This window comes from Festucalex cinctus, chromosome 6, assembly GCF_051991245.1.
Source record: "Festucalex cinctus isolate MCC-2025b chromosome 6, RoL_Fcin_1.0, whole genome shotgun sequence".
NCBI lineage: Eukaryota > Metazoa > Chordata > Actinopteri > Syngnathiformes > Syngnathidae > Festucalex > Festucalex cinctus.
Genome location: NC_135416.1, coordinates 565,096 through 587,240, shown reverse-complemented (window position 1 = coordinate 587,240; position 22,145 = coordinate 565,096). Strand labels below are relative to the sequence as shown.

The 22,145-nt window shown below is 37.8% G+C and overlaps 2 protein-coding genes across 4 annotated transcripts; both read right to left on the bottom strand.

The window, feature by feature from the left end:
- Nucleotides 1-89: 89 nt before the first annotated feature.
- LOC144020373 (UTP--glucose-1-phosphate uridylyltransferase-like) lies at nt 90-10,642 on the bottom strand. Of its 2 annotated transcripts, none has more exons than XM_077523762.1 (10): nt 10,446-10,642; nt 7,684-7,802; nt 6,743-6,850; nt 4,429-4,614; nt 4,135-4,268; nt 3,014-3,299; nt 2,127-2,324; nt 1,785-2,027; nt 488-592; nt 90-396 (listed from the first exon to the last, which is right to left on the bottom strand). In XM_077523762.1, exons 2-10 carry the CDS (start codon nt 7,780-7,782, stop codon nt 289-291), a joined length of 1,467 nt encoding a protein of 488 aa, XP_077379888.1. In that variant the 5' UTR covers nt 7,783-7,802; nt 10,446-10,642; the 3' UTR covers nt 90-288. The 2 variants fall into 2 exon arrangements, with proteins under 2 accessions (XP_077379888.1, XP_077379887.1); XM_077523761.1 differs by lacking the exon at nt 10,446-10,642 and adding an exon at nt 8,900-9,042.
- Nucleotides 10,643-11,292: 650 nt separating this feature from the next.
- LOC144020374 (malate dehydrogenase, cytoplasmic-like) lies at nt 11,293-22,008 on the bottom strand. Of its 2 annotated transcripts, none has more exons than XM_077523763.1 (9): nt 21,846-22,008; nt 16,801-16,899; nt 15,864-15,960; nt 14,244-14,419; nt 13,759-13,881; nt 13,508-13,684; nt 12,289-12,402; nt 12,113-12,202; nt 11,293-11,647 (listed from the first exon to the last, which is right to left on the bottom strand). In XM_077523763.1, exons 1-9 carry the CDS (start codon nt 21,897-21,899, stop codon nt 11,525-11,527), a joined length of 1,053 nt encoding a protein of 350 aa, XP_077379889.1. In that variant the 5' UTR covers nt 21,900-22,008; the 3' UTR covers nt 11,293-11,524. The 2 variants fall into 2 exon arrangements, with proteins under 2 accessions (XP_077379889.1, XP_077379890.1); XM_077523764.1 differs by lacking the exon at nt 21,846-22,008 and adding an exon at nt 18,865-19,000.
- Between the last annotated feature and the right edge of the window lie 137 nt (nt 22,009-22,145).

Here is a 22,145-nt window from a genome sequence, read left to right as displayed (position 1 = left end):
AAAAAAACAGTTACAGGATCTCACTTTATACTTTTTTTTTTTTTTTTTTCCTGTACTTCCTCCCTGGATTTCATAATAAGAGCCACAAGCAGACCATAACGACTTTTTATTCATTGACCTCAAAGACACACAGGGTCGTGGACAGTAACTTCCTGTTTGTTGACCTTTGACCGAAAACGGCTTGGAACAATTCTTGCTTGCGGGCCAAGACGTCAACGTTGTGGAAAAGAGCACTTTTTGGTTCCTTGCCGTGTTTTTTTTTTTTTTCGTCCCCGTCCTCTTTTGATGTTAGTGGTCCAGGATGCGCAGATTTCCCGACACGATCTTGTTCTCCAACATGGCTCCGGCGGGGATGTCGATACGGTCGCCGTGGTTGGCGATGATGATCACCGTTCCCTGGACGCACAAATATACACATTAGTGGACAAAAATGCACACTGATTTAGTCCCATTTATTGTTTATCAAAGATAAATTAACACTACATACCTTGAGTGAGACGTTTTTCCCAAAGGTGACGTCGCCCGACACAGTAAGGTGGTCCAACTCCAGCATGTCCGGGATGCTGTCGAAGCGGGACAGGAAGTCTTGGACCTGGCGGAGAGGACGGAAGAGAAAACGTTAGCGTAGCGCAGAAGCTACGTGTCGCTAATGTGAATGTAAGAGAGTGTGACTCGAACGTCACATTCATGTTTGTGGTGCGTGTGTTAATTTAGTCAACAAAAATGAAACAAAAATTTTGTCAGTGCACATTTTTCACCCTCATTAATAAACGTTAATGTACTTCACTTAATAAAAACGGAATAAAAAAGGCTACAACATTCCAACAATAGTATTAATCCGACCGCTAGCTGATGCTTGCTAACTTACTAGCTCGTAGCATGGAGCCATAGTAGCCGCTTGTTGATATAGCGTAATTGTTAAGTTGGTTTTCATCAAAAAGATTGTATGTGAAATAATTTTAGATCCAAAATGTTTGATTCTGGAAAAAATAATAATTACGATTATTGTGGCAATAATTGACATCCCGATTATTCAAACATTTATTTATTTTTTGGTAGAAAAACAAAAAATGATTAAACAATTTAAAAATATAATGACCCATTAAGAAAAATAGAAACACCATAATTATGTAAGTTCCTTTTGGACAAAAAAAATATAATATGTATTTATAATAATAATAATAAATTTATTTTTGGACAAAAAATATAATATGCATTTATAATACTACTACTACTACTAATAATAATAATAATAATAATAATAATAAATTTATTTATTTATGTCGGCAAAAACTTGAAGTTGGAGCGCAGCATGTGCAAAGCCCAGTAGGATGATCGTTTATTTTTTGGTATAAAAGAAGAACATTATTAAATGTAACAAACAAATTAAAAAATATATTAATTTAAAATTAATTACTTGAAAGATTATAATTATGCAAGTTCCTTTTGGATGAAACAAAATGTATAAAATTAGTATTTTAATATAAAAAAAAAAAGGTGCAAATGTATACATTTAAAAAACTCAAAAATGAGTATTAATAATATTCTTTTTTCACGATTATGCTGATTTTGTACAGTTTTTGTTGACTAAAACTCGACAAATAAAATGATGTCTTGGACTAAAAGACTTAAATATTTGATTTATAGTCGACTAAAAATTGAATAAATAAAAAAGGGATGAGGTTGACCAACTATTATAAAACCTAACAAGCACGATTGAAAGTGGACTAAAACTGAGACGGAATTTCAAAATGGCGGACCAAATGAACACGCGTGCGCACAACCTTGGTGAAGCAGCTCCCCAGCTTGACGTGCGGCGTGGTGGGGAACTCCCTCTTTTCGCTCATGGTCAGCGATCCCGCGTCCAGGCTGTACAGGTTGGACATGACCAGCAGGAGGTCGGAGGACGTCTTGACGGGCAGGAAGCGCGAGCGCGGCACGTTGACGCCCATGGCGTTGCGGAAACTCTTGACGGCCGCGCCCACCGCCGTCTCCAGCTGGATCACGTTCAGGCCGCCCTCCAGCGTCTGCCACGGCACGCCCAGGAAGTGACGTCACACGGCGAGACCAAGAAAGCGAAACGACGGCGTGGGGTGTGTGCGTGCGTGCGTGCGTGCGTGCGCGACCTTGGGGTTGACGATGACCTCCATGTCCATGGCGTTGGCGTCCAGTAACCTCTTGATGGCGCTCAGCGAGATCCACAAGTTGTTGGTGTTGAAGATCTTGAACTTGGTGACCGACTTGAACTCGTCCACGTGAGCTTTGGGAACCTGAGCGATCTCCAGGAGTCGCAGGTGGTCCTCGTACTGGATCAGCGTGCCGCCCTGGAAGTCAAAAGACAAATCAGAGCGCCGGAGGCGCTCAGACTCACGGGAAGTCCGACATGCGGGAGGAAGTCGGACCCGCGCAAACTCCCGATTGCGCAGGAAGTCGGATTTGGATGAAGTTAGACCCACTGGAAGTCAAACCCGCACCGACAGACAAAAAAAAAAATCACACCGACAGGAAGTCAGACAAAAAAAAAATAAAAAATCACACCGACAGGAAGTTAGGCAAAAAAAAATAAAAATCACACCGACAGGAAGTTAGGCAAAAAAAATAAAAATCAGACTGACAGGAAGTCGGACAAAAAATAAATAAATAAATCAGACTGACAGGAAGTCGTCAGACAAAAAAATTCAGACTGACAGGAAGTCAGACAAAAAATAAATAAAAAATTCAGACTGACAGGAAGTCAGACAAAAAAAAAATAATTCAGACTGACAGGAAGTCAGACAAAAAAAATAAAAAATTCAGACTGACAGGAAGTCAGACAAAAAAAAAAAAAAAAAATCAGACCGACAGGAAGTCAAACCAACAGGAAATCCGACAAAAAAAGAAGTCGGACTCGCATGAAGTGAGACCGACAGGAAGTCGGACGGAAATCAGACCAAGAGGAAGTCAAACCAACGTAAGTCAGACCGACAGGAAGTCAGGAAGGGGAGGCGGGTCCGTACAGGAAGCGGGCGCGTACCTTGACGTCGGCGCGGGTCTTGTCGGTGACCTCCATGACGAACTCGCAGCGCCTGTCGGCCGGCTGCCCGATGAGATGTCGGAGGATGTGCAGGTCGACGCTGGCGCCCAGGTTGTCGATGTTGGACACGAAGATGTACTCCTTGCCGTCGTCCAGCAGGCGGCGCAGCAGGCCCGAGTTGGCCAGGCTGGCGTAGATGTCGCCGTGGCCCGGCGGGTACCACGCCTCCGCGCTCTCCAAACTTTTGGCGATGGGCAGCAGCGACTCCTTGTTGATGCGCGGGTACCTAAAACGCATCCGATGACGCTCAGTCACGCACCACGTTTTGCCAACGCTTTTTGGGCTTCAATTGGATTTTAGTTACAATTTGATGGAAATATTTTGGTCATTTTCTGCCTCTCTTCATTTGTGGACATTTTAGATTATGTATTGAATTTTTTAAAAACTTTTTTCTGTTTTTTTTTTTTTTTTGCTATCAATGTTCTGACATTTTTTGGAAATTTTATGAAAATATTACAGTAATTTTCTGGCTCATCATTTTTTGGAGATTTTTAAAATAATTTCTCTGCCTTTTTTGCTATCAATTTTTAGACAATTTTATGGAAGGAAACATTACAGTCATTTCTCGCTCTCCATTTGTTTTCAATTTTACGTTTTTTTCCTACTTTTTTTCTGCCTTCTTGCTTTCAATTTTCTGATTTTTTTGGCAATTTTATGGAAATATTACAGTAATTTTCTGGCTCTATTCTTCATTTTTTTGGACATTTTATGTTATTTATTAAATTTTTTAAAAACCCTTTTCTGCAATTTTATGAAAATATTACAGTAATTTTCTGGCTCTTCATTTTTTGAACATTTAAAAAAAAATGTAAATACTTTTTCTGCCTTTTTTGCTATCAATTTTCTGACATTTTTTTTGGCAATTTTGTGGACATATTACGGTTATTTTTTTCCTTTTTAGATATTTACAGTCACTTTTCTGACTTTTTTGCCGTTTTTAAAATCTAACTTTTGTCTCTCTTTTTCTGACTTTTGTTTTGGACTCTGACTTTTTAAAAATATTGAATTAATTCTTTTTTTTTTGTTTTGTTTCATCGTTAATTGATTTGATTCGTTTGTACCTGCTCTGGTTGAAGGTGTGTATCTTGAGTCGGTGATGTTTGTACTTCTGCAGAATCTTTTTGGTTTCTTGGTCCGTGTTGAAGGAGTTCATCAGCACCAGCGGAACGTCCGCATCGTACGTCTTGTTCAGATGCTGCGGAAGAAAAAGAAAAAAAAAGACGGGAGCGAGAAAGGGATGATGACGGCCAAACAGGAAAACAAAACAAGAGGTGAAAGGAGAGAGCAGATTGCGAAAGAATAGCGAAGAAGAAGAAGAAGGAGAAGAAGAAGAAGACGAGCGTGCGTTGTCCGACCTCGATCTGCTTGACGGTGAGGTCGAGGAAGGTGTTCTCGTTGCGGACGCTGATGAGACTCTTGGGACCTTTGCATCCCATGCTGGTTCCCAGGCCGCCGTTGAGTTTGACCACCGCCAGCTTGTTGAGGCACGCCGCCACGTCCGCCGGCGACTCGGCCGTCACCATCTCCTCGTACGACACCACCTCCGCAACGCAACGCCACACGACACGACACGACAGCTGCCGTCACACTTGGGCGGGTTTTGGGATCCGCCAATCAAATGCAAATCCAAACACGGCCACATTTTAGCCCATCGCAATTTGGGAGAGGGCGGGACTTCACTTTGGACAGTCGGTAGGCGTCATCGTTTGCATGTTGGTGGGCTATATTTCATTTAAATCAACTACATTTTTTTATTTTTTTTTATTTTTTTATTTTTTATTTAAATTTTGTATTTTTTTATTTTTTAAATTTATTTTGTTATTTTATTTATAGTATTTATAATATATATATATATATATATATATTTAATTTTATTTTATATATTTTTTTAAATTTATTTTAGGTGTATTTTTTTGTTCATTTTTTTTTTAAATTTATTTCTATAGAAAAGAAAGTGGTGGGATGAATATGTGCAATTTGACATCTTGGGTGTTCCACAGGGTTCAATTCTGGTGCATGTGCTGTTTCCATTTAAAATTCAATGACGTTGCCAAGTATACGTGTCAATTACATTTTTTTTTTTTTTTTTTTTTTTTTTCGACGGGGCTCGACGGTATGGAGGTCCAAAACTGCCAAAATTCAAAATAAATAAATTACTGTACTAAATTAATTAATTAATTAATTAATGACTGAAAGTGAAAATAAAAATGGATATAAAAAAAATGTAATTCAAAAAATTATATATATAAAAAAAAATAGTAGGCAGGGTACACCCTGGACTGGTTGCCAGTATTTAATTTTTGAATTATATTAAAATAAATAAATAAATAAATGATTAAAAGTGAAAATAAATATGGAAATAAAAACACAATTTGAAGATTATATAAAAAAATAAATATAAATGGAAATAAAAAGAGCAAAAAATAGATATACATAAATAAATACATTTGTATTTAATTTTTGAATTATATTAAAATAAATAAATGACTAAAAGTGAAAATAAAAACAGAAAATTATATAAAAAATATATATATAAATGGAAATAGAGCATTATATATATATATATATATATATATATATATATATATATATATATATATATATATATAAATATATATATAATAAAATAAATAAATAACTAAAAGTGAAATATATTTATTTTTTGTTCTTTTTATTATTATCTTTTTTATTATTCTTATGTTTATTTTGTTGGATATAATTTTTATATATTTTTTAGAACCATTTTTATTTTCACTGTCAGCCATTTATTTATTTATTTATTGTGAATGTTGTCAGTTTTGGTCTTCCATAACATGGGGGACAATTTTGGAAACAACTTCGCTAATGCCCAACCACCAGTAGATGGTGCCGTTTGTCAGATTCGGTTGATATCAAATTATTGTTATTATAACATAACAATGTTATGTGGGAATTGAAAATGTTGAAAATGTTCTAAAATGGCCGACAGCGATGACGTGTTAAGAAAACAAGCGCTGACGAAACACGCCGATACGACTCAAGGTCACGCGTGGCCGTGTCAACATGGACGGCGGCCGCCATGTTGACTCTTGACCTGCATCCGACGTGCGTTTCAACATGGCCGCCACGCGCGGCCCAGCAGCTGTCCAAAGGTCTCGTGCTCGCCGCCCCCGATGCGACGACTATTCCTGGCGCTGACCTTCAGTGGCGCCGCCGCCGCTATTCCGGGAACGCGTGCACGGCGTGTTCATTTAAAGGGACGGGACGTCCCTTTTCCTTGAGTCGAACCGAGGAGGACCAGGCTGGCTCACCAGAACTAAGATGTGGCGATTATCGATATATTGCTCAGGTAATAAGTCCCCGAAGATCGACGATAAAAATAATCAAACCTTTTAAAACATTACAATTGAAGATATAATACACATTTTGCATCGAAACGCATGCAAAACGGAGTCAAATAAATGTCTTCCACAACTGAAGACTTGCATCTATTTCCCTGCCACTCTTATGAGGTGCTCCCCCTAGTGGCCCGCCAAGGAATTGCTCAATAAGTCATCAACAATGAACTATATGGCCTTTTGAACAGCTTTTACTATCGCGACATGATGACGATGACATTGTGGCAATTTTAATATGGCGACGTCACAATATTGCCGTTCAACCGTTATGACTGAGGGACGTTTTACTCACGGCTTCCTCGGGCAGGCGGCTGATTTTGGCCCAGTCCACTGCGGGACCTTTCACCTGCAGGAACCTGTGGAAGAGCCTCTTGAAGCCCTCAAAGTCTTTCTTGCAACTCTGGGAAAGAAAAAAAAAAAAAACACACAAAAAAACCGATTACAAACAATTCCCTTGTTTTCTGCTGGAGTTTGGTTTAAAAAAATAAAAATAAAAATACCCGCAATAAATGAAATCCGCAAAGTAGTTAGCTTTATGTTTGACATTTATTCACTCGTTTGCTACCAGAAACGTATAAATATGTTCGATTTTAAAGGTTTTAAGTGTCCCAAAGACGTATTTATACGGGGGGTTTTTTAAATGCTAGAACATACGGAAGGCTTTAATACAGCCTCTCATCTGCAAAGAACGCTTGCAAAAATTGGTAGTTATTACACAAACGGCCAGCAGGTGGCAGCAGAGTATAAGAGATCAAAACATGCTGATTTCCCCATAATTCTAATCAGATTTGTGAATAATAATGAAACTTGGCTATATTCTAATGATACAAAAAAAAATAAAATACATGCAAAATTGCACTAAAAAAAATCTGAATTGTGAACCGAACATTGATCTTTTTCATCCAAAAAGAAATCGTCAAAAATATTGATCTTTGCTTTCCGAGCAACAAACAAACAAATGTTTTTCCTATTTCGATTAAACACAAAATGTTGACAATGTTTCGGATTTGGACACTTTTTTATTTTACGTTAAGCAAGGTCTCGAAATGACGGCTAACACAATAGTTGCCGATTAATCGAATAATCGTTGGCCTGCTACTTGAAATAATTTCCAGTCACGTAGCAACTACAATTATTGGATGTTTTTTTTGCCCAAAAGTAATTCTCGGCAGAAAAATCAACAAATAAAATCCTGTTGCTGTTGATTTTGCCGTGAACTTTGAACCCTCTGACCTGCGCGTGGGCGTCGCCGGCGGTGGCGACGAGTTCGTCCAGCTCGCGGCACATGGACTCCTCGTGCTGCTGCCGAAGTTTCTCCTGGAACTCCGACATGGCTCCTCCCGGGACCAGATCTGCACACAGGAAATTGGTTGGGGTTTTTTTGTTTTTTTAAGAGATTTTCAAAATATTCCGTGGTTATTAAAAACCGCCATCTAACAAGCGACTGAGATCTCGTTATTGATTGGCAATTTTTTTTTGTCAAAATCGAATAATTTGTGTGCTTTTTCTCTTTATTTCTAATGTTGGAAGATGAAATTTAAAGAATAAAGTCATATTTTTTTGTATGACGTCAATCATTTTCTAGAATTTACTTTTTTTGTTTTTAAATTCAGTCATATTTTTTTAATCAAGAATAAAATATTTTAAAGTCACAATTTTGTATGGCGTCAAGCATTTTCTAGAATGTACTTTTTTGTTTTTTTAAACGTCGTCATTTTTTTTTAAATTCAGAAATCAAATTTTTAAAGTACTATTTTTTGGAATGATGTCAAGCATTTTGTAGAATGTACTTTTTTGTTCTTAAATTTGTCATTTTGTTTTTAAATTATGAAATAACATTTTAAAGTCATATTTTTGGTATGACATCAAGCCTTTTCTAGAATGTACTTTTTGCTTTTTAAATTTAGTCATATTTTGGAATTATTTTTATAGTCATATTTTTTGGTATGAAGTCATGCATTCTGTAGAAAAGTTTGTATTTTATATTCTGATTTTTATTTTAATGTTTTATAAAAAATAAAAATAAAAATCCTTCTGAAAGAGTCATTTAAAAAAAATAATAATTTCCACAAAAAAAAAAAAAAAAAATCTGTATATTTTCAAAAGAAAAGTCAAAAAGTTGAATATTTTCTGGGTAAATTAAATAAATGTTCACAAAATTTGAAGGCCAAGATTAACCGAATCGTTCCTATTTGACAAAAGAAAACAAAAAGTAATCACCAAATTCATAGACGAGTTATTAGTGAGGGACATTGTTACATGACGACTGCACGTTTTGATTTGAGCCCGTTATGAACTTTGCACCATTTTCTCCGTTCTGGTTTCACGTACGTATAAACGTCCCGTTATTATTATCACACTCGACAGCTTTTGTCTTCAACCTTTATCATTTGAATTCGTCAAAGTGATCGCGGAAAAAATCAATCAATCAATAAACAAACAAACTCACCCGCCACCGTCAGAGTGGTCATTTGAAGGCTCGTTGGCACGCACGCACGCACGCCAAGCAAACGCGAGTGACTGAGTGAGTCCGGCACGCGACTTTGTCCAAAATGCTCACGTGGCCTTCAGCAACGAATCGAATCTTTGGAACGGCTCTTCCGCTCACTAAGAGTCTTTGTCGAGAGCCGATTCTTTGATGGGCTTTTGCCTTTTGTCATCTTTGCATTATTATTAGCACACAAGTATGGAGGGCCAAAAAAAAAAAATGCTTCAAAATTCAAAATAAATACATGACTACATAAGTAAATAAATAAATAAATGACTCAATAAATAATAAAGCGATATTGCTCCTCCCAAGAAACGTTTCTTGCCATAGCATCCGATATATTTACAGTATCCAAATTGGAGACAGTACTTAGGAGAAACAACATGATTTATGGTCGTTTAAATGTATTCAACATAAACAAGAGGACTTGAGACGTTTTACAACTTGCCTTAAATACATGTAGAAATTATATGCGTAATAAAGGAAAATTGTGTATATTTTTTTAAATTAAAGACTTGTAATTGAACAACAGATGCCTCTGCCAAATCTAATATTGGGCTCTAAGAAACTGAATAGTGGTCTGCTCGCGAGGTGGGAGTAGCAAGATGGCCGCTATCCAGTCAGCCTGATACTGCGAGAAACATATTAATGCCAATGATAACCTTGCTTTGTTTTTTGTTTTTACAGTTACAGATTCAATCAATGTCTTTCAAAACGTTTGAGGGAAACCTGTATATAAACGTTATCGTTAATAAAGATACTGTTGGGTGCAAATAGAACGTGCTAGTTTATATTTCTGTCTGCGTGACATTCATGTGCCATTTAAAACATTTATCATACTCAAGGGCTATTTTTATTTATTTATTTATTTTGAATCAAGTTCTATTTTTACCACGTTAAGCCATTCACCATTCACAGCTCATGATTTGAATGTTTAATTCCTCTCATATTCTTTTCTTACCCACAACAACATGCGACATTTTCCATCTTGTATTTCTCTTGTTGATTTCAATTTTTTATTTTTTTTTTTATCCTCTCCACATTGCTGCTATCTGGTTTTGTTTGCATTTTTGTACTTGCCGTGGATGTACTGTACTGCATTTGTATTTATGTATTTTTTATCACCCCATCAGGGACAGCTCGTCGTTTTAACTTTTGGGACGAGACAAAAACAAACTTGAACATGTGTTGTAACGTGAGTGTCAAGATGACATTTAGACTGGCCTTAGTTCACGCACTGAACAGCACACTCATTATCATTTTATACACTAAAATATATCATCAAATTTGCATTGTTTTATTATTTTAACACATTTCACATTTTACACGTTTAAAAAAAATTACAGATATCCTAAACGTATTGTTTTGTATAACATGTGTGCACACTACAGAGGAGCTTCGGTTAGTTAGTGCAATGCAATACTTGAATGCGTTTCTATTTATTATTTTGTTATGTGGAAGGCGAGCATGCGCACGAGCTTGCGAGACTTTGACAAGAGTCGCTCACCTCAAGACAAGAAGAAAAACGAGTCAGCTTCAGGAAAGGCCAAGTCGCCGACGTCACCCGAAGCTCACAAAAGTTGACTTGAACGAGACTTGAACGTGGAGCTTGCCAACATTTTCTGGAGGAGCTAACTCAGGTTTTAGCCGCCTAGCATAACCCCGCCCCTCCGCCTCGACACGGAAGTGACGGTGTCGCCGCAGCTGATTGGTCAAGACTTTGCTGTCAATCAAGGTTCCAAGCGTCCCTTGCCCGGATGTTTGGCTTATGATGTGATGTCTAATTTTAATAATCGAATGCGGAAAGCGCCACAGTTTCACAATCGGGATCATTTCACAGTGTTCGATAATAAATCAACTTTTGAATCTATGAGGAAATGTGGCCGTTTGTAAAATTTCGCTGTCTGTTTTTGTTTTTTAATGCTTTTCAAAGTCTTAGAAAATGTGTCAAATTTGAATTAAAATTTGAAAAAAAGCCTCTATTCACTGAAATATTCCACCCAAAAAATATTACAATAATTATTTTATTATTTTTAAATGGGTGGGGGTCTTGTATGATTATTCACTGAAATATTCCACCCAAAAATTACATTTTTAAATTCTTTTTTAAAGGGGCGGGGTGGGGGAGTATTTGCATTATTCACTGAAATATTCCTCCCAAAAAATTACATTACATTTTTTTTTTTAAAGGGGGGGCTTATTTCTATTTTTCACTAAAATATTCCACCTAAGAAAAATTAAAAAAAATTTATGATAAAAGTAAACAGTTAAAATTGTCGTTTTCAGAGACTGAATTTTCTCAAAAAATCTTTTCTCACACTTAAAAAAAAAAAAAAAAAACCACATCACAAGTATTTTGTGGTTAATCTTGATGGTTTTATTGTTTTTGTCGCTTGTGAGTACTTCTACCGACAGCAGGTTGTGATGATTGACAGCTTTGAAAGGTCAGAGGACAACAAACACACACACGCATGCACACGGACATGAACGGCGCCGGTGGAGGCGGGACACGCGGGTTCGTCAGACTCGGTCGGCTCTTCACAGCCGAGAGCGGCGGTGGCGAGCGGCGGTGGCGAACGGCGGCAGTCATTGGGACAGGAAGTCGACGGCGGTGTCTCGCTCCTCCACCAGCTCGGCGGCGGTGGCGTCCATCTTGGCCCGGGAGAAGTCGTTGATGCTGAGGCCGTCCACCACCTTCCAACACTGGTTCTGGAAAGAAAAACGCGACAACAAGTTCAGCGGCTTTATTATTATTATTATTATTATTATTATTATTTACTGAAATACTCCACCACAAAATTATTACATTACAGTATTATTTTTTTTATTAGTTTGTTTTTGTTTTTTTTATGGGGGGGACTTATTGCCAATGTATTTGGCGCCATCTTGTGCCAGATTGGCATATTGGTGTCACTATGTTGGAGTAAGTTGAGGAGTTTAAAGGAATGTTCTAGCAAGCCAGTCTCCTCCTCCTTCGCTCAAAGTGATGTGGTAATGAGGTCGTGATGTGACACACAGACGTTCCCACCCTACTAGGGAATACTTGAAAAAATGTGTTTTTAAAGTTAAAGTGTGTTTCCATACGCGTGTGGGAGACACAAAACTATTTAAAAAATAATAATAATCAAACGGAGATCCAGTGGAGTCGAATAACGTGTGTGTTTTTGAACTGACTTTGATCTGGACGGGGAAGGAGTAGATGAGATCTTCCGGGATGCCGTAAGAGTTTCCTCCGGCGTACACGCCCATGGACACAAACTCACCCTAAACACACACAAAAAATGGCAACCTGATGAACAAACTTGTGGAGGAAGAAGAAGAAAAAGTCAAGGTGGTTTTGCGTCGGGGACCTCCTTGGTGCCGAACCACAGGTCCCTCATGTGGTCGCAGATGGCCTTGGCGGCCGACATGGCGCTGGACAGCTTCCGGGCCTTGATGACGGCGGCGCCGCGCTGCTGCACCGTCTGCGCCGACACAACAACAACAACAACAACAAAATGATCTTTTTTTTTAAGATTTAGATATATAAATAATAAGGCATACCTTTTTATTTGGCTGCAAATCATTATCGGTTCAAATCTATTAATTAACCCTATAAAGCCTGAACCATCAAATATATGAGGGAAGAAAAAAAAATCAGATTTTTTGTAAATAGAGTATTTATTGGTCATTTTGAACTTTTTTATTTTTTTAAAACAACTTCCATGTATGACTTTTGATTTGTGTCATATTTGATACATCCGGTCACAATGCTTCATACATTTATAACTGTCAAAAATATAATAATAAACAGATATCAAACATTATGTAACTCCAAAAAATCAGAAAGAACATTTTTCACTATTAACTCATTAAAACCCAAAAACGTGTAAATACGTTTTTTAATACTGTGTCCTTCCCTACCAAAAACATATATATATGTTTTTTTGTTGTTGTTTTTTTATTTTTTTTATAATGCTAGAGCACATAGAAAGCTTTGATGACGCTTCTGACCTAATGAAGTCGCTTAAAGCAATGGTAGTTATTACAAAAAATGGCCAGCAGGTGGCAGCAGAGTTTAAGAGATTCACCAGCGCCATTTTTTTTTTGTGGGCCTTGCAAAATCAGTGCAAATCCACTTGCTTGAGTGAAAATAGCTGGGAGTGAAAGAGTTAATCGGGTGTCTCTCCTTTCTCAGTCAGGTCGATCTTGCTAAGATTGCTGGAAAAGCCATCAGCTGGATGATACCGCCCTCTAATGGATTATCTGTGCAATGCACGTGTCAGATCATATACGTTTTAATGGAAAAGAAACATTTTACTCATGAAATAGAGGACACAGAATGTCATATTTAATCATGATACGTTTGGCTTTATCGGGTTAAACTATTCAAATATTTTATTACTGACTTTAGAAATTAATTAATGAATTAATTAGGGTGAAAATGTTATTGTTAAGACTTCAAAATGTGACATTTAATCACAAAGTGCCACTGTTGAGAAGTTTTAGATGGACTAAGTGCCATTTTTAAGACATTTAAATTCAGGCCATTCCAAGATGAATTTCATTTTTTTTTTTTTTTGTGCTCACCGAGATGAAGGCGCCCCTGAGCCAGGCGTCGTCCTTGACGCAGTCGTACGCGGGCGCCTCGGCGCCGCGCACGTTGACCTTGGCGTGGTTAACGTCCGGGTACTGCGTGGACGAGTGGTTCCCCCAGATGATCACGTTCTTCACCTTGTCCGAGGACACGCCGCAGCGCAGCGCCACCTGCGGGGGGAGCGCGGCGTGAGAGCGCGCGTCTCCTCGGTTGTGGCCGTTAGCGTGAGCTAACGTTAGCGCACCTGCGAGGAGGCGCGGTTGTGGTCCAGCCGGGTCAGGCAGGAGAAGTTCTCCTTGGGGATGGACGGAGCCGACTTGGAGGCGATGAGGCAGTTGGTGTTGGCCGGGTTGCCCACCACCAGAACCTCGACAACACAAGCAACAGGATGACGTTAGAACTTGATTTATATTGCCCTCAATCACAAAAACAAAAAAAACAAAAAAAGCCTCAAAGGGTTAGGGTTTTATTGATATTATATATATATATATATATATATATATATATATATATATATTATTTTTATTTTTTTTTAATTTTAAACATTTTTTGTATTTAATTTTTTAATTATATATTTTTTTAATATCCATTTTTATATTCATTTCATTTTTTTTTTTTTTTCCTGACCAACTTTCCACCCCTTATTTTGCAGCGACAGCCTTGACCTCTGACCCCCCCTTTTGCTCACTGCCGCCCACCGGTCGCCGTCGATTGTCCGCCTTCTCTCACCTTGACGGTCTTCTTGGCGAACTTGTCGAGGGCGGCGCCCTGCGTCTTGAAGATGGCCACGTTGGCCTTGAGCAGGTCCTTCCTCTCCATGCCCTCCTTCCTGGGCATGGAGCCCACCAGGATGGCCGCGTCGATGTCCTTGAAGCCCACCTCCACCTTGTCCGTGGGGATCACCTCTGACAGGGGGGGAGATGTTGACATCATTAGCATTGTTAGCATGTGAGGAAAAAACAAAAACATAAAACCGTGAGTTTATTTCTCAGTAATTTATGATTTTGTGACGATATAAAATGGCAAACTTGCGAGAAAAAGTCAGAAATTTACGAGAAATAAACTCACATTTTTGTGTCATCATGTGTCAAATTTGTTAGAAAAATAAAAAATAAAAGTTTATTTCTCGTAAATTTTGTGAGTTTTTTTCCCTCACAAATTTGCCACTTTATAATGTCACAAAAATGTGAGTTTATTTTTCATTAATTTATGATTTTGTGACATTATAAAATGGCAAGCTTGCGGGAAAAAAAACTCACAAATTTACGAGAAATAAACTCATAATTTCGTGACATTCTAAAGTGGCAAAATTGAGAGAGAGAAAAAAAAAATCACAAATTTCAATGAAATTTTTGTGTCATAAAGTGGCAAATTTTTTAGAAAAAACTCACAAATTTATGAGAAATAAACTCAGTTATGTGACATAAAATGGCAACCTTGCGAGAAAAAAGCTCACAAAATTACAAGAAATAAACTCAGTTTTGTGGCATTATAATGTGCCAAAATTGCGAGAAAAAAAAATCATAAATTAATGAGAAATAAACTCAGTTTTGTGGCATTATGTGCCAAAATTGCAACAAAAAAAAAATCATAAATTAATGAAAAATAAACTCAGTTTTGTGTCATAGTGTCAAATTTACGAGAAATACACTCAGTTTATATATATTTATAATGTCATAAAACTTTGAGTTTATTTTTTATTTAAGTTTGAGTTTTTTTTCCTCACAATTTTGCCACTTTATAATGACACAAAACTGAGTTTATTTCTCATAAATTTGTATATATATTTTTTTTTTATTACACTCAGGGAAAAATTATATTTACACGTAGCTCTAATACGCCGCCCATCATATATATTTATTTGACCACTGGACATTTGTGTTTTATTTTATTCAACTTGTAGTCATTTAAACATGTGGACTATATATGAGTAAAAAAAATAAATAAAATAAAATCACAGAAAATTGCCATTAATTCATGCAAATAATGCTATTGAGGAAAAAACCGTATCAGCAACTACATCGTTCTGCAATTTTGTGGCACCGTTTTGTATGACGTCCCTCCCTGACTGACGGATGGACGGACAAACGACCTTTGCGAATCTTCCAGAATGTTGCCAACCTGATCATTGATAACAAGCGTGCCGTCATCGTTCTCAAAGTGGACTTCAGTCCAAGTGGACGGCCCCCCGCCGACGCCCGCTCCGATTGGCTGCCTTTCTGATGGCCCCTCCCTCACCTGGTCAACGCACTCAAAAAAGTCCTGCGGCGCCCGTGACCTTTGCGCCTATTTTGGAAAACGGCCGTTACTCAACCGCAGCCGGGCCGTGCCGACAAGATGGCGGCTCACCCCTGAGCAGCGGGAGGGCGCAGTCCTGAAGCTCCATCACCACGCCGTCCAGCACCGGCAGCATGGGCGGGATGTCCAGCAGCACCAGGATGATGGGCTGGCGCACGCACACGCACACGCACACACCACATTTGTTACAATTAGACACTTTCATATTTTTAAAGTCACAACATGACATATCGTTCCCGTCCTGTGACAAACACGTTCATTTTTGTCACTTGTTTTGTTTGTTTTTTAAATTAGATGAGACGTCCCAAAAACGTAAAAAAAAAAGAAGAAAAAGACAAGTGCCTGCGATTAACAATTATTTTTATAATCAATCAATATGTTTTTTTTTTTAATTAATCGATGAATCCAATTTTAAAAAAAAATAAAAATCTCCCTTTCATTCAAATTAGGACATTATTTCAAATTGACGTTGCAGAAAATGCACAAATATGATTTTTTTTTTTATTAATGAAACTGTGCCGTCATCCCTAAAATGTAAAAAAATGGAACATAAATGCCTGCAACTAACAATTATTTTTTTAGAATCTAATTAAGTGATGAATCCAATTTAAAAAAAAAAAAATCTCCCTTTCATTCAAAATAGGACATTTCAAATTGACAATGCAGAAAATGCACAAATATGCTTTTTTTTTAATTAATGAAACTGTGCAGACATCCCAAAAACCTTTTAAAAAACAAAACAAAGACGTGTAAATACGTCTTTGGGACACTTAATATATTTGGCCGTGAAATGACCAAAAACAGGCAAGCATTTTTTGATCATTCTTTTCCAAAATAAAAGCAAATGTTCCCAAATTTAAATTCCACATAAAAGATGATCTTTCTTGTTTCAAAAAGGACTCCAGAAATCGGGACAAGAATGACTGCGTGCACGAGTGTTTACGTATCCATCTGTCGGCTCAGCATCCCGTTACCGTGGCAACCTCACCTGCTCCTTCCCGAAGACGTCGCCCTTGGCGATGCTGTAGAGCAGCGAGTAGGCGATCTGTCCGGCCGCGCCGGTCACCACAACTCGGATGGGATCAGCCTGCGGGGGGGGCAAGCAAACGCGGAAGAATCTCCTCAGCCATCGTTCGGACCTCGCCCCGGCCGGCCGCGCAAATCCAAAGAAAAAGTCATTCGGGGAAACGGTAACGGGTGGACATCTTTGTTTGAAGGATTGTATGCAGGATCAAAACTGCCCACAATTCAAAACAAATATATGACTAAATAAATAAATGACTAAAACTGAAAATAAAAACAGATTAAAAAAAATATCATTCTAAAATTATATCCAAAAATTGAAATAAAAACAACAAAAAGAAAAAAAGTGAAAATACATATATAACTACATATGCATTTAATTTTTGAATTATATTTTTTATATCTATTTTTATTTTCACTTTTAGTCATTTATTTAGTCATTTATTATTTTAAAAAACTAAAGAAATTACTGAATAAATAAATGTATAAAAGTGGAAATACAAACGGATATAAAAAATATATTATTCAAAAATTAAATACAAATGTATTTATGTATGTATACATTTTTTCCTTTTTATTTCCATTTATATTTATTTTTTTTTAATCTAATTTTCAAATTACATATTTTATTATATCCGTTTTTATTTTCACTTTTCGTCATTTATTTATTTATTTAGTCATGTATTTATTTATTTTTGAATTTTGTCACTTTTGGTCCTCCATAGGATCGTCCCAGTACGTGTAACTGTATACGCAAATGACTGAAGTCTAAATTTAGCGATGAGACGCCTGCATGTGCACTGAAGCGCCGTCGGAACGACTCCAAGTGAGGAGATGGCGTTTGCGCTTTTGCGCTTTTGCGCTTTTGCGCTTTTGCACGACGTCGCAGATACAAAATTTGAGTGGAAACAATCATACGTCCAGTCAATATTTCATTTGGTTGAGCTTAAGAGTTTCAATGCACGTGACGAGGATTACATTTAGCGCCTTGATGACGGCTTCCCTTTCTGCTATTGATGTCCATTAACAAGCACTTCTCAGGACATTGAATCGATCGCAACTAAGACGACGTTTTTGCTTCTCATCCAAACTGGCTTCATCACTTCATGCGTCCGCTAAGTGCTTTCCTTTCTTCACAGTCCAGCGCTAACTAAGCCCTGACGCATGAAACCTGCGACTGCGATCCATCCATCCATGTCCCGAGAATGAAATAAACTGGACGAACGAGAAGATTCGGAGGCACGAAGCAAGTTTGGACGACGTTGCGCTCTTGCACAAGGCCCACCTCTCCCATGAAAAACGCAAATTTAACTGAATTTGCGTCATATTTCTTTCGTCTTGGCTTAAAGACTTGCTGTAACCTGATATGCAAATTATGTGAAGAATTATATTTCGAAGATGAGATGCACAGCAGCCTCCTCTCTATACGTTCATTTAAAAGTCCATTGGGAAAGCAAGATGACTGCAGGTTTTTTTTCACGAAATTTGCCTCGAAATCAACCTAATTGGTGTCCATCTTTCAATCGGCTTTGGTTGGCATTTGCACACTTCAACTTTAAGACTGCCACGTCCAACGTTCAATGAGTGACAAATTATGCGCAAAAATTCATCACTTATGTAGAATGTAAAGCCGATTGCGATGGCGTTGCATCTGAACTCGACTATTTTTCCTCCATTGTAAATGAAGAGGCTTTATTTAATTGTATTTGATTTATTTATTTATTTTTAACGGTCGCGTGACAGAAGCCTGATGACGTCACCGCAATCCCACTAAATGCGTTCAAGTTTCATAAACGCGTGTTTTTGCTGTGCAGTTATTTTTGCCGCATCCTCCCATTAAACGCGATTGCGTCAGGCAAACGGCTCACGATAAGACGAATGAATTAAAAACAATGTCATTCAGTCACATTCACGGCGGCGGCCATTGTTTAGAGCGTTTTAAAGCGCGCAAAAAAAACAAACAAACACGAAATAAAAGACGTGTCGTGATTTAGGTTGTGTTCTAGGGAAGTTGAAATGTTCTTCTTACCATCTTGAGACGAAGACAAGCGAGGACGAGCAAGGAGCGAAGAGATGATGGAGGAAGACTCGACCGCTTGGAGGCTTTGGGTCACCTCTAACGAGGGCAACGCCTCCTTCCTCGCGCGCGGCATTTTGGGACTCGTAGTCCTTTAAGCGTAGTGGACGCCTGCCAGGCTCAACGGAAGGAACACTATGCCCCATGATGCATCGCGCCACTGCTCCAAACACGGCTCGTGACCAGGAAATGTAACGTTTCATGTAAATTAAGTACGTAAATAATCGAGCAGCTTACAAAAATACTACTACTATAATAATAATAATAATAATAATAATAATAATAATAATAATAATAATAATAATAATAATAATAATAATAATAATTTGAATACAGTGTGTTCATCCCGTTTTGTTACTAAATTATTAATAGTTGCGTTCTGGGCATTTGCAAATTTAGTTTGGACTATATCTAATTGTAATTTTGAGCTTTCCTTGCCGATTTTTTTTAACTATGACAATTCATTTAAAAAATAATATTAGTTGATTAATCTTTTAATTTATCTTGCTAAGTTTTATATTCATAAATGTAAATTTGTAAAGTCGAAACCCATTTTTTTCTGTTTTTGAAAATTTGAAAAGGACAGATGTATATTTACAGTCCATCTCTACTTCCAAAAATAAGAAGGCTTTCAAGACCTTGATTTTGTGTTCTCATTTTGGTGTTTTTAATATTTCTTAGTTTAAGACCCCTGGCCTTTCCTTTACTGTTATTGTGAGATTATTGTGTACTATCTGTGATGATGTTTATTGTTTGTTTGTTTAATTTGTTAAATAAAGCAATTAAAAAATAATAATGACATAATAATTGCGTTTATTAGCTATTGTTCATTCATTTGGTATCGTTTTTTTTTTTTGTCTCTTTCATCCATATTGCGTTAGTGACACCATGTGGCAAATATTAGGATTGCAAGATAGATAGATAGATAGATAGATAGATAGATAGATAGATAGATAGATAGATAGGTAAATGAAAGGTGGTGAAAGGAAAATCTCAACAAAACCTGTCAAATATGATCAATAAATGTATAGTAATTAGTTGTCAGAGTTGTCCACGGCTTTCCGCGAGTGAGCTGGCGGTCATGCGATTCATGTGCATGTCTGTGCTAAGCTAAGCGGCATTAGCATACTTAGCGTCCTTTTAAGAACCTTACAGCCGCTAATTAAGCCCACGCACACAAACAATATAAATTTAGGGCAAAATATGAATTGGGGGCACCACAGGGTGGGTGTGCGGAGCCTCCGCTATTGTCTACACTTGCTAACCGGCCAGCTTGTGGCAATGGGAAAAATATACAGAAACAGCTTATCTAAAGAGTCCCGTCAAATTCATGAAGGTTGAATGGGATCATTGATTCTTGACGCGTTTCAGACCAACTAGTGAACTCGTAAACAAACTATCTTTTTTTTCACCTTGTAAACAGAACTGCACACAAGCGTCGAATTGTTTGTAATTGGGTTTGTAATCAATCACGCATCAATCTAAAATAGATGATTGTACTCCAAAGACACAAGAACATAGTCCCCTTCAGACCGCTTTCAAAACCAGGATCAAAAGTTCAACAGCAATGTCTGCCAGATGGTTTATAAGAGGCTCCGTCTGATCTGATGTGAACGCAAGCCCGATTTCCAAGGACAGACATGGCCTGGTTGTAATCATCTTTCTGTGCAACCATTTTTCTATCTATTCTTTATGTTTTTTATGTTATGTGTTTGCGTAAAGTGCTTAGCTACGGCTGTTTGAAAGCGCTATATTAATAAAGATGACTTGACTTGATGTCTATCCACACCACTGATCTATATATATGACTGGATAGGCGCCGATAGGCCAAGACTTGCCATATTGCTCCTCCAAAAATACATATTTGAGACAGTACTAATAGAAATTCCTCACAAGGGTCGCGGGGGGTGCTGGAGCCTATCTCATCTAGCTTTGGGCAGTAGGCGGGCCACACAGGTTGCCAGCCAATCGCAGGTGTTTTAAATTTCTTAAACATAAACAAGAGGATTTCAGATATTTTACAACTTGCCTTAAACATGTATAAATTATATACTTAATCGTGTTTATAGGAGGAAACTTGTACTTTTTTTTGTATTTTATTCTTTTTATTTTATTTTTTTTAGCATCGAATTTGGAGAATATTTGCGACAGTACTTAGTAGAAACAGCATGATTTATGGTGTTTTACATTTATTAAACATAAACAAGAGGACATTTTACAACTTATAATTAATTATAAATAACTTAAAATGATATGCTTAATGATGTTTAGTACAGGGTGGAAATTTGTATATATTTTTATATTAAAGAATTATAACTAAGTCAACAAGAGGCCAAATCTAACATTGGGGTCTAAAGAACTGAGCGATAAAAAAAGAAAAACAAAAAACGGGGGTCTTCAAAGCAGCACATAACGTCCACTTGTTTTTTGTTTTGTTTTTCTTACGCATACCGTATAATTTATACCGTAGTCTTCTCGCGAGGTGGGAGTAACAAGATGGCCGCCCTGTGACTTCAACGGCTTGCACTGGCTTGTGTGGGCAATCAGCTATCCGGTCAAATATACAGGTCAGTGATCCACACACAGTGCAGCACTGTATTCGTCAACATGGATTACTTATATTTTTATTTCAATTTCAAACCAAATATTGTACTCTGTATCCTGTTTGGGGTTTTACTTTGAAGGAGACAAACGGATGTGATTAGTCGTATTCAAGCAAACACAAAAAGAGTTAGCAGGTGCACGCGAGTGCCAGCCACGTGACCCCCACACCAGGAAGTCTCGTTTGGGCAAGTTCACCTTGTGAAAAAAAAGCAACAAAGTCCAATATGAGGGAGAAACCCAAACGGCAGCAGCGCCACACGCGATGAGGTTCCGTGAACGCAGCACTGACTGACGCGCGTTGCATCCAGGGAACCGCGGGCGGGACTCACCTGCGACGAAAAGGCCCTCGCCACCAGATACATGGAGGTCAGCAGCGTCAACATGATTCTTCAAATACCAACGATGAAGATGACCGTCGCGTCCTCCCTCCTTTTCCAAGGAAGACAGATTGGCGGAAAGCGACAGAGAGCTGCGCATGCGCGCGAGGATGCCGAAAAGTGATGCTCCACGCACGCACGCGCAGCGTCTAGTCTGCTAATGAGATTTAAAAACAAAAATAGATGCTACTAAACCGTTTTTGTGTCAATCAATGTGTACGATGTGTATACTTGTAGGCTACTCCAGAACGT

Coding starts and splice junctions, on each gene's coding strand:
- LOC144020373 (XM_077523761.1), bottom strand. CDS start 8,921: ATGACCACTCTGACGGTGGCGG. Junction 4,269..4,428: donor TCACCGTCAAGCAGATCGAG/GTCGGACAACGC, acceptor TTTCTTCCGCAG/CATCTGAACAAGACGTACGA. Junction 2,028..2,126: donor AGGTCATCGTCAACCCCAAG/GTCGCGCACGCA, acceptor GTGCCGTGGCAG/ACGCTGGAGGGCGGCCTGAA.
- LOC144020374 (XM_077523763.1), bottom strand. CDS start 21,899: ATGTTGACGCTGCTGACCTCCATGTATCTGGTGGCGAGGGCCTTTTCG. Junction 14,420..15,863: donor CGCCCTCCCGCTGCTCAGGG/GTGAGCCGCCAT, acceptor CCCCCCTGTCAG/AGGTGATCCCCACGGACAAG. Junction 12,203..12,288: donor TGTGGTTCGGCACCAAGGAG/GTCCCCGACGCA, acceptor GTGTGTGTTTAG/GGTGAGTTTGTGTCCATGGG.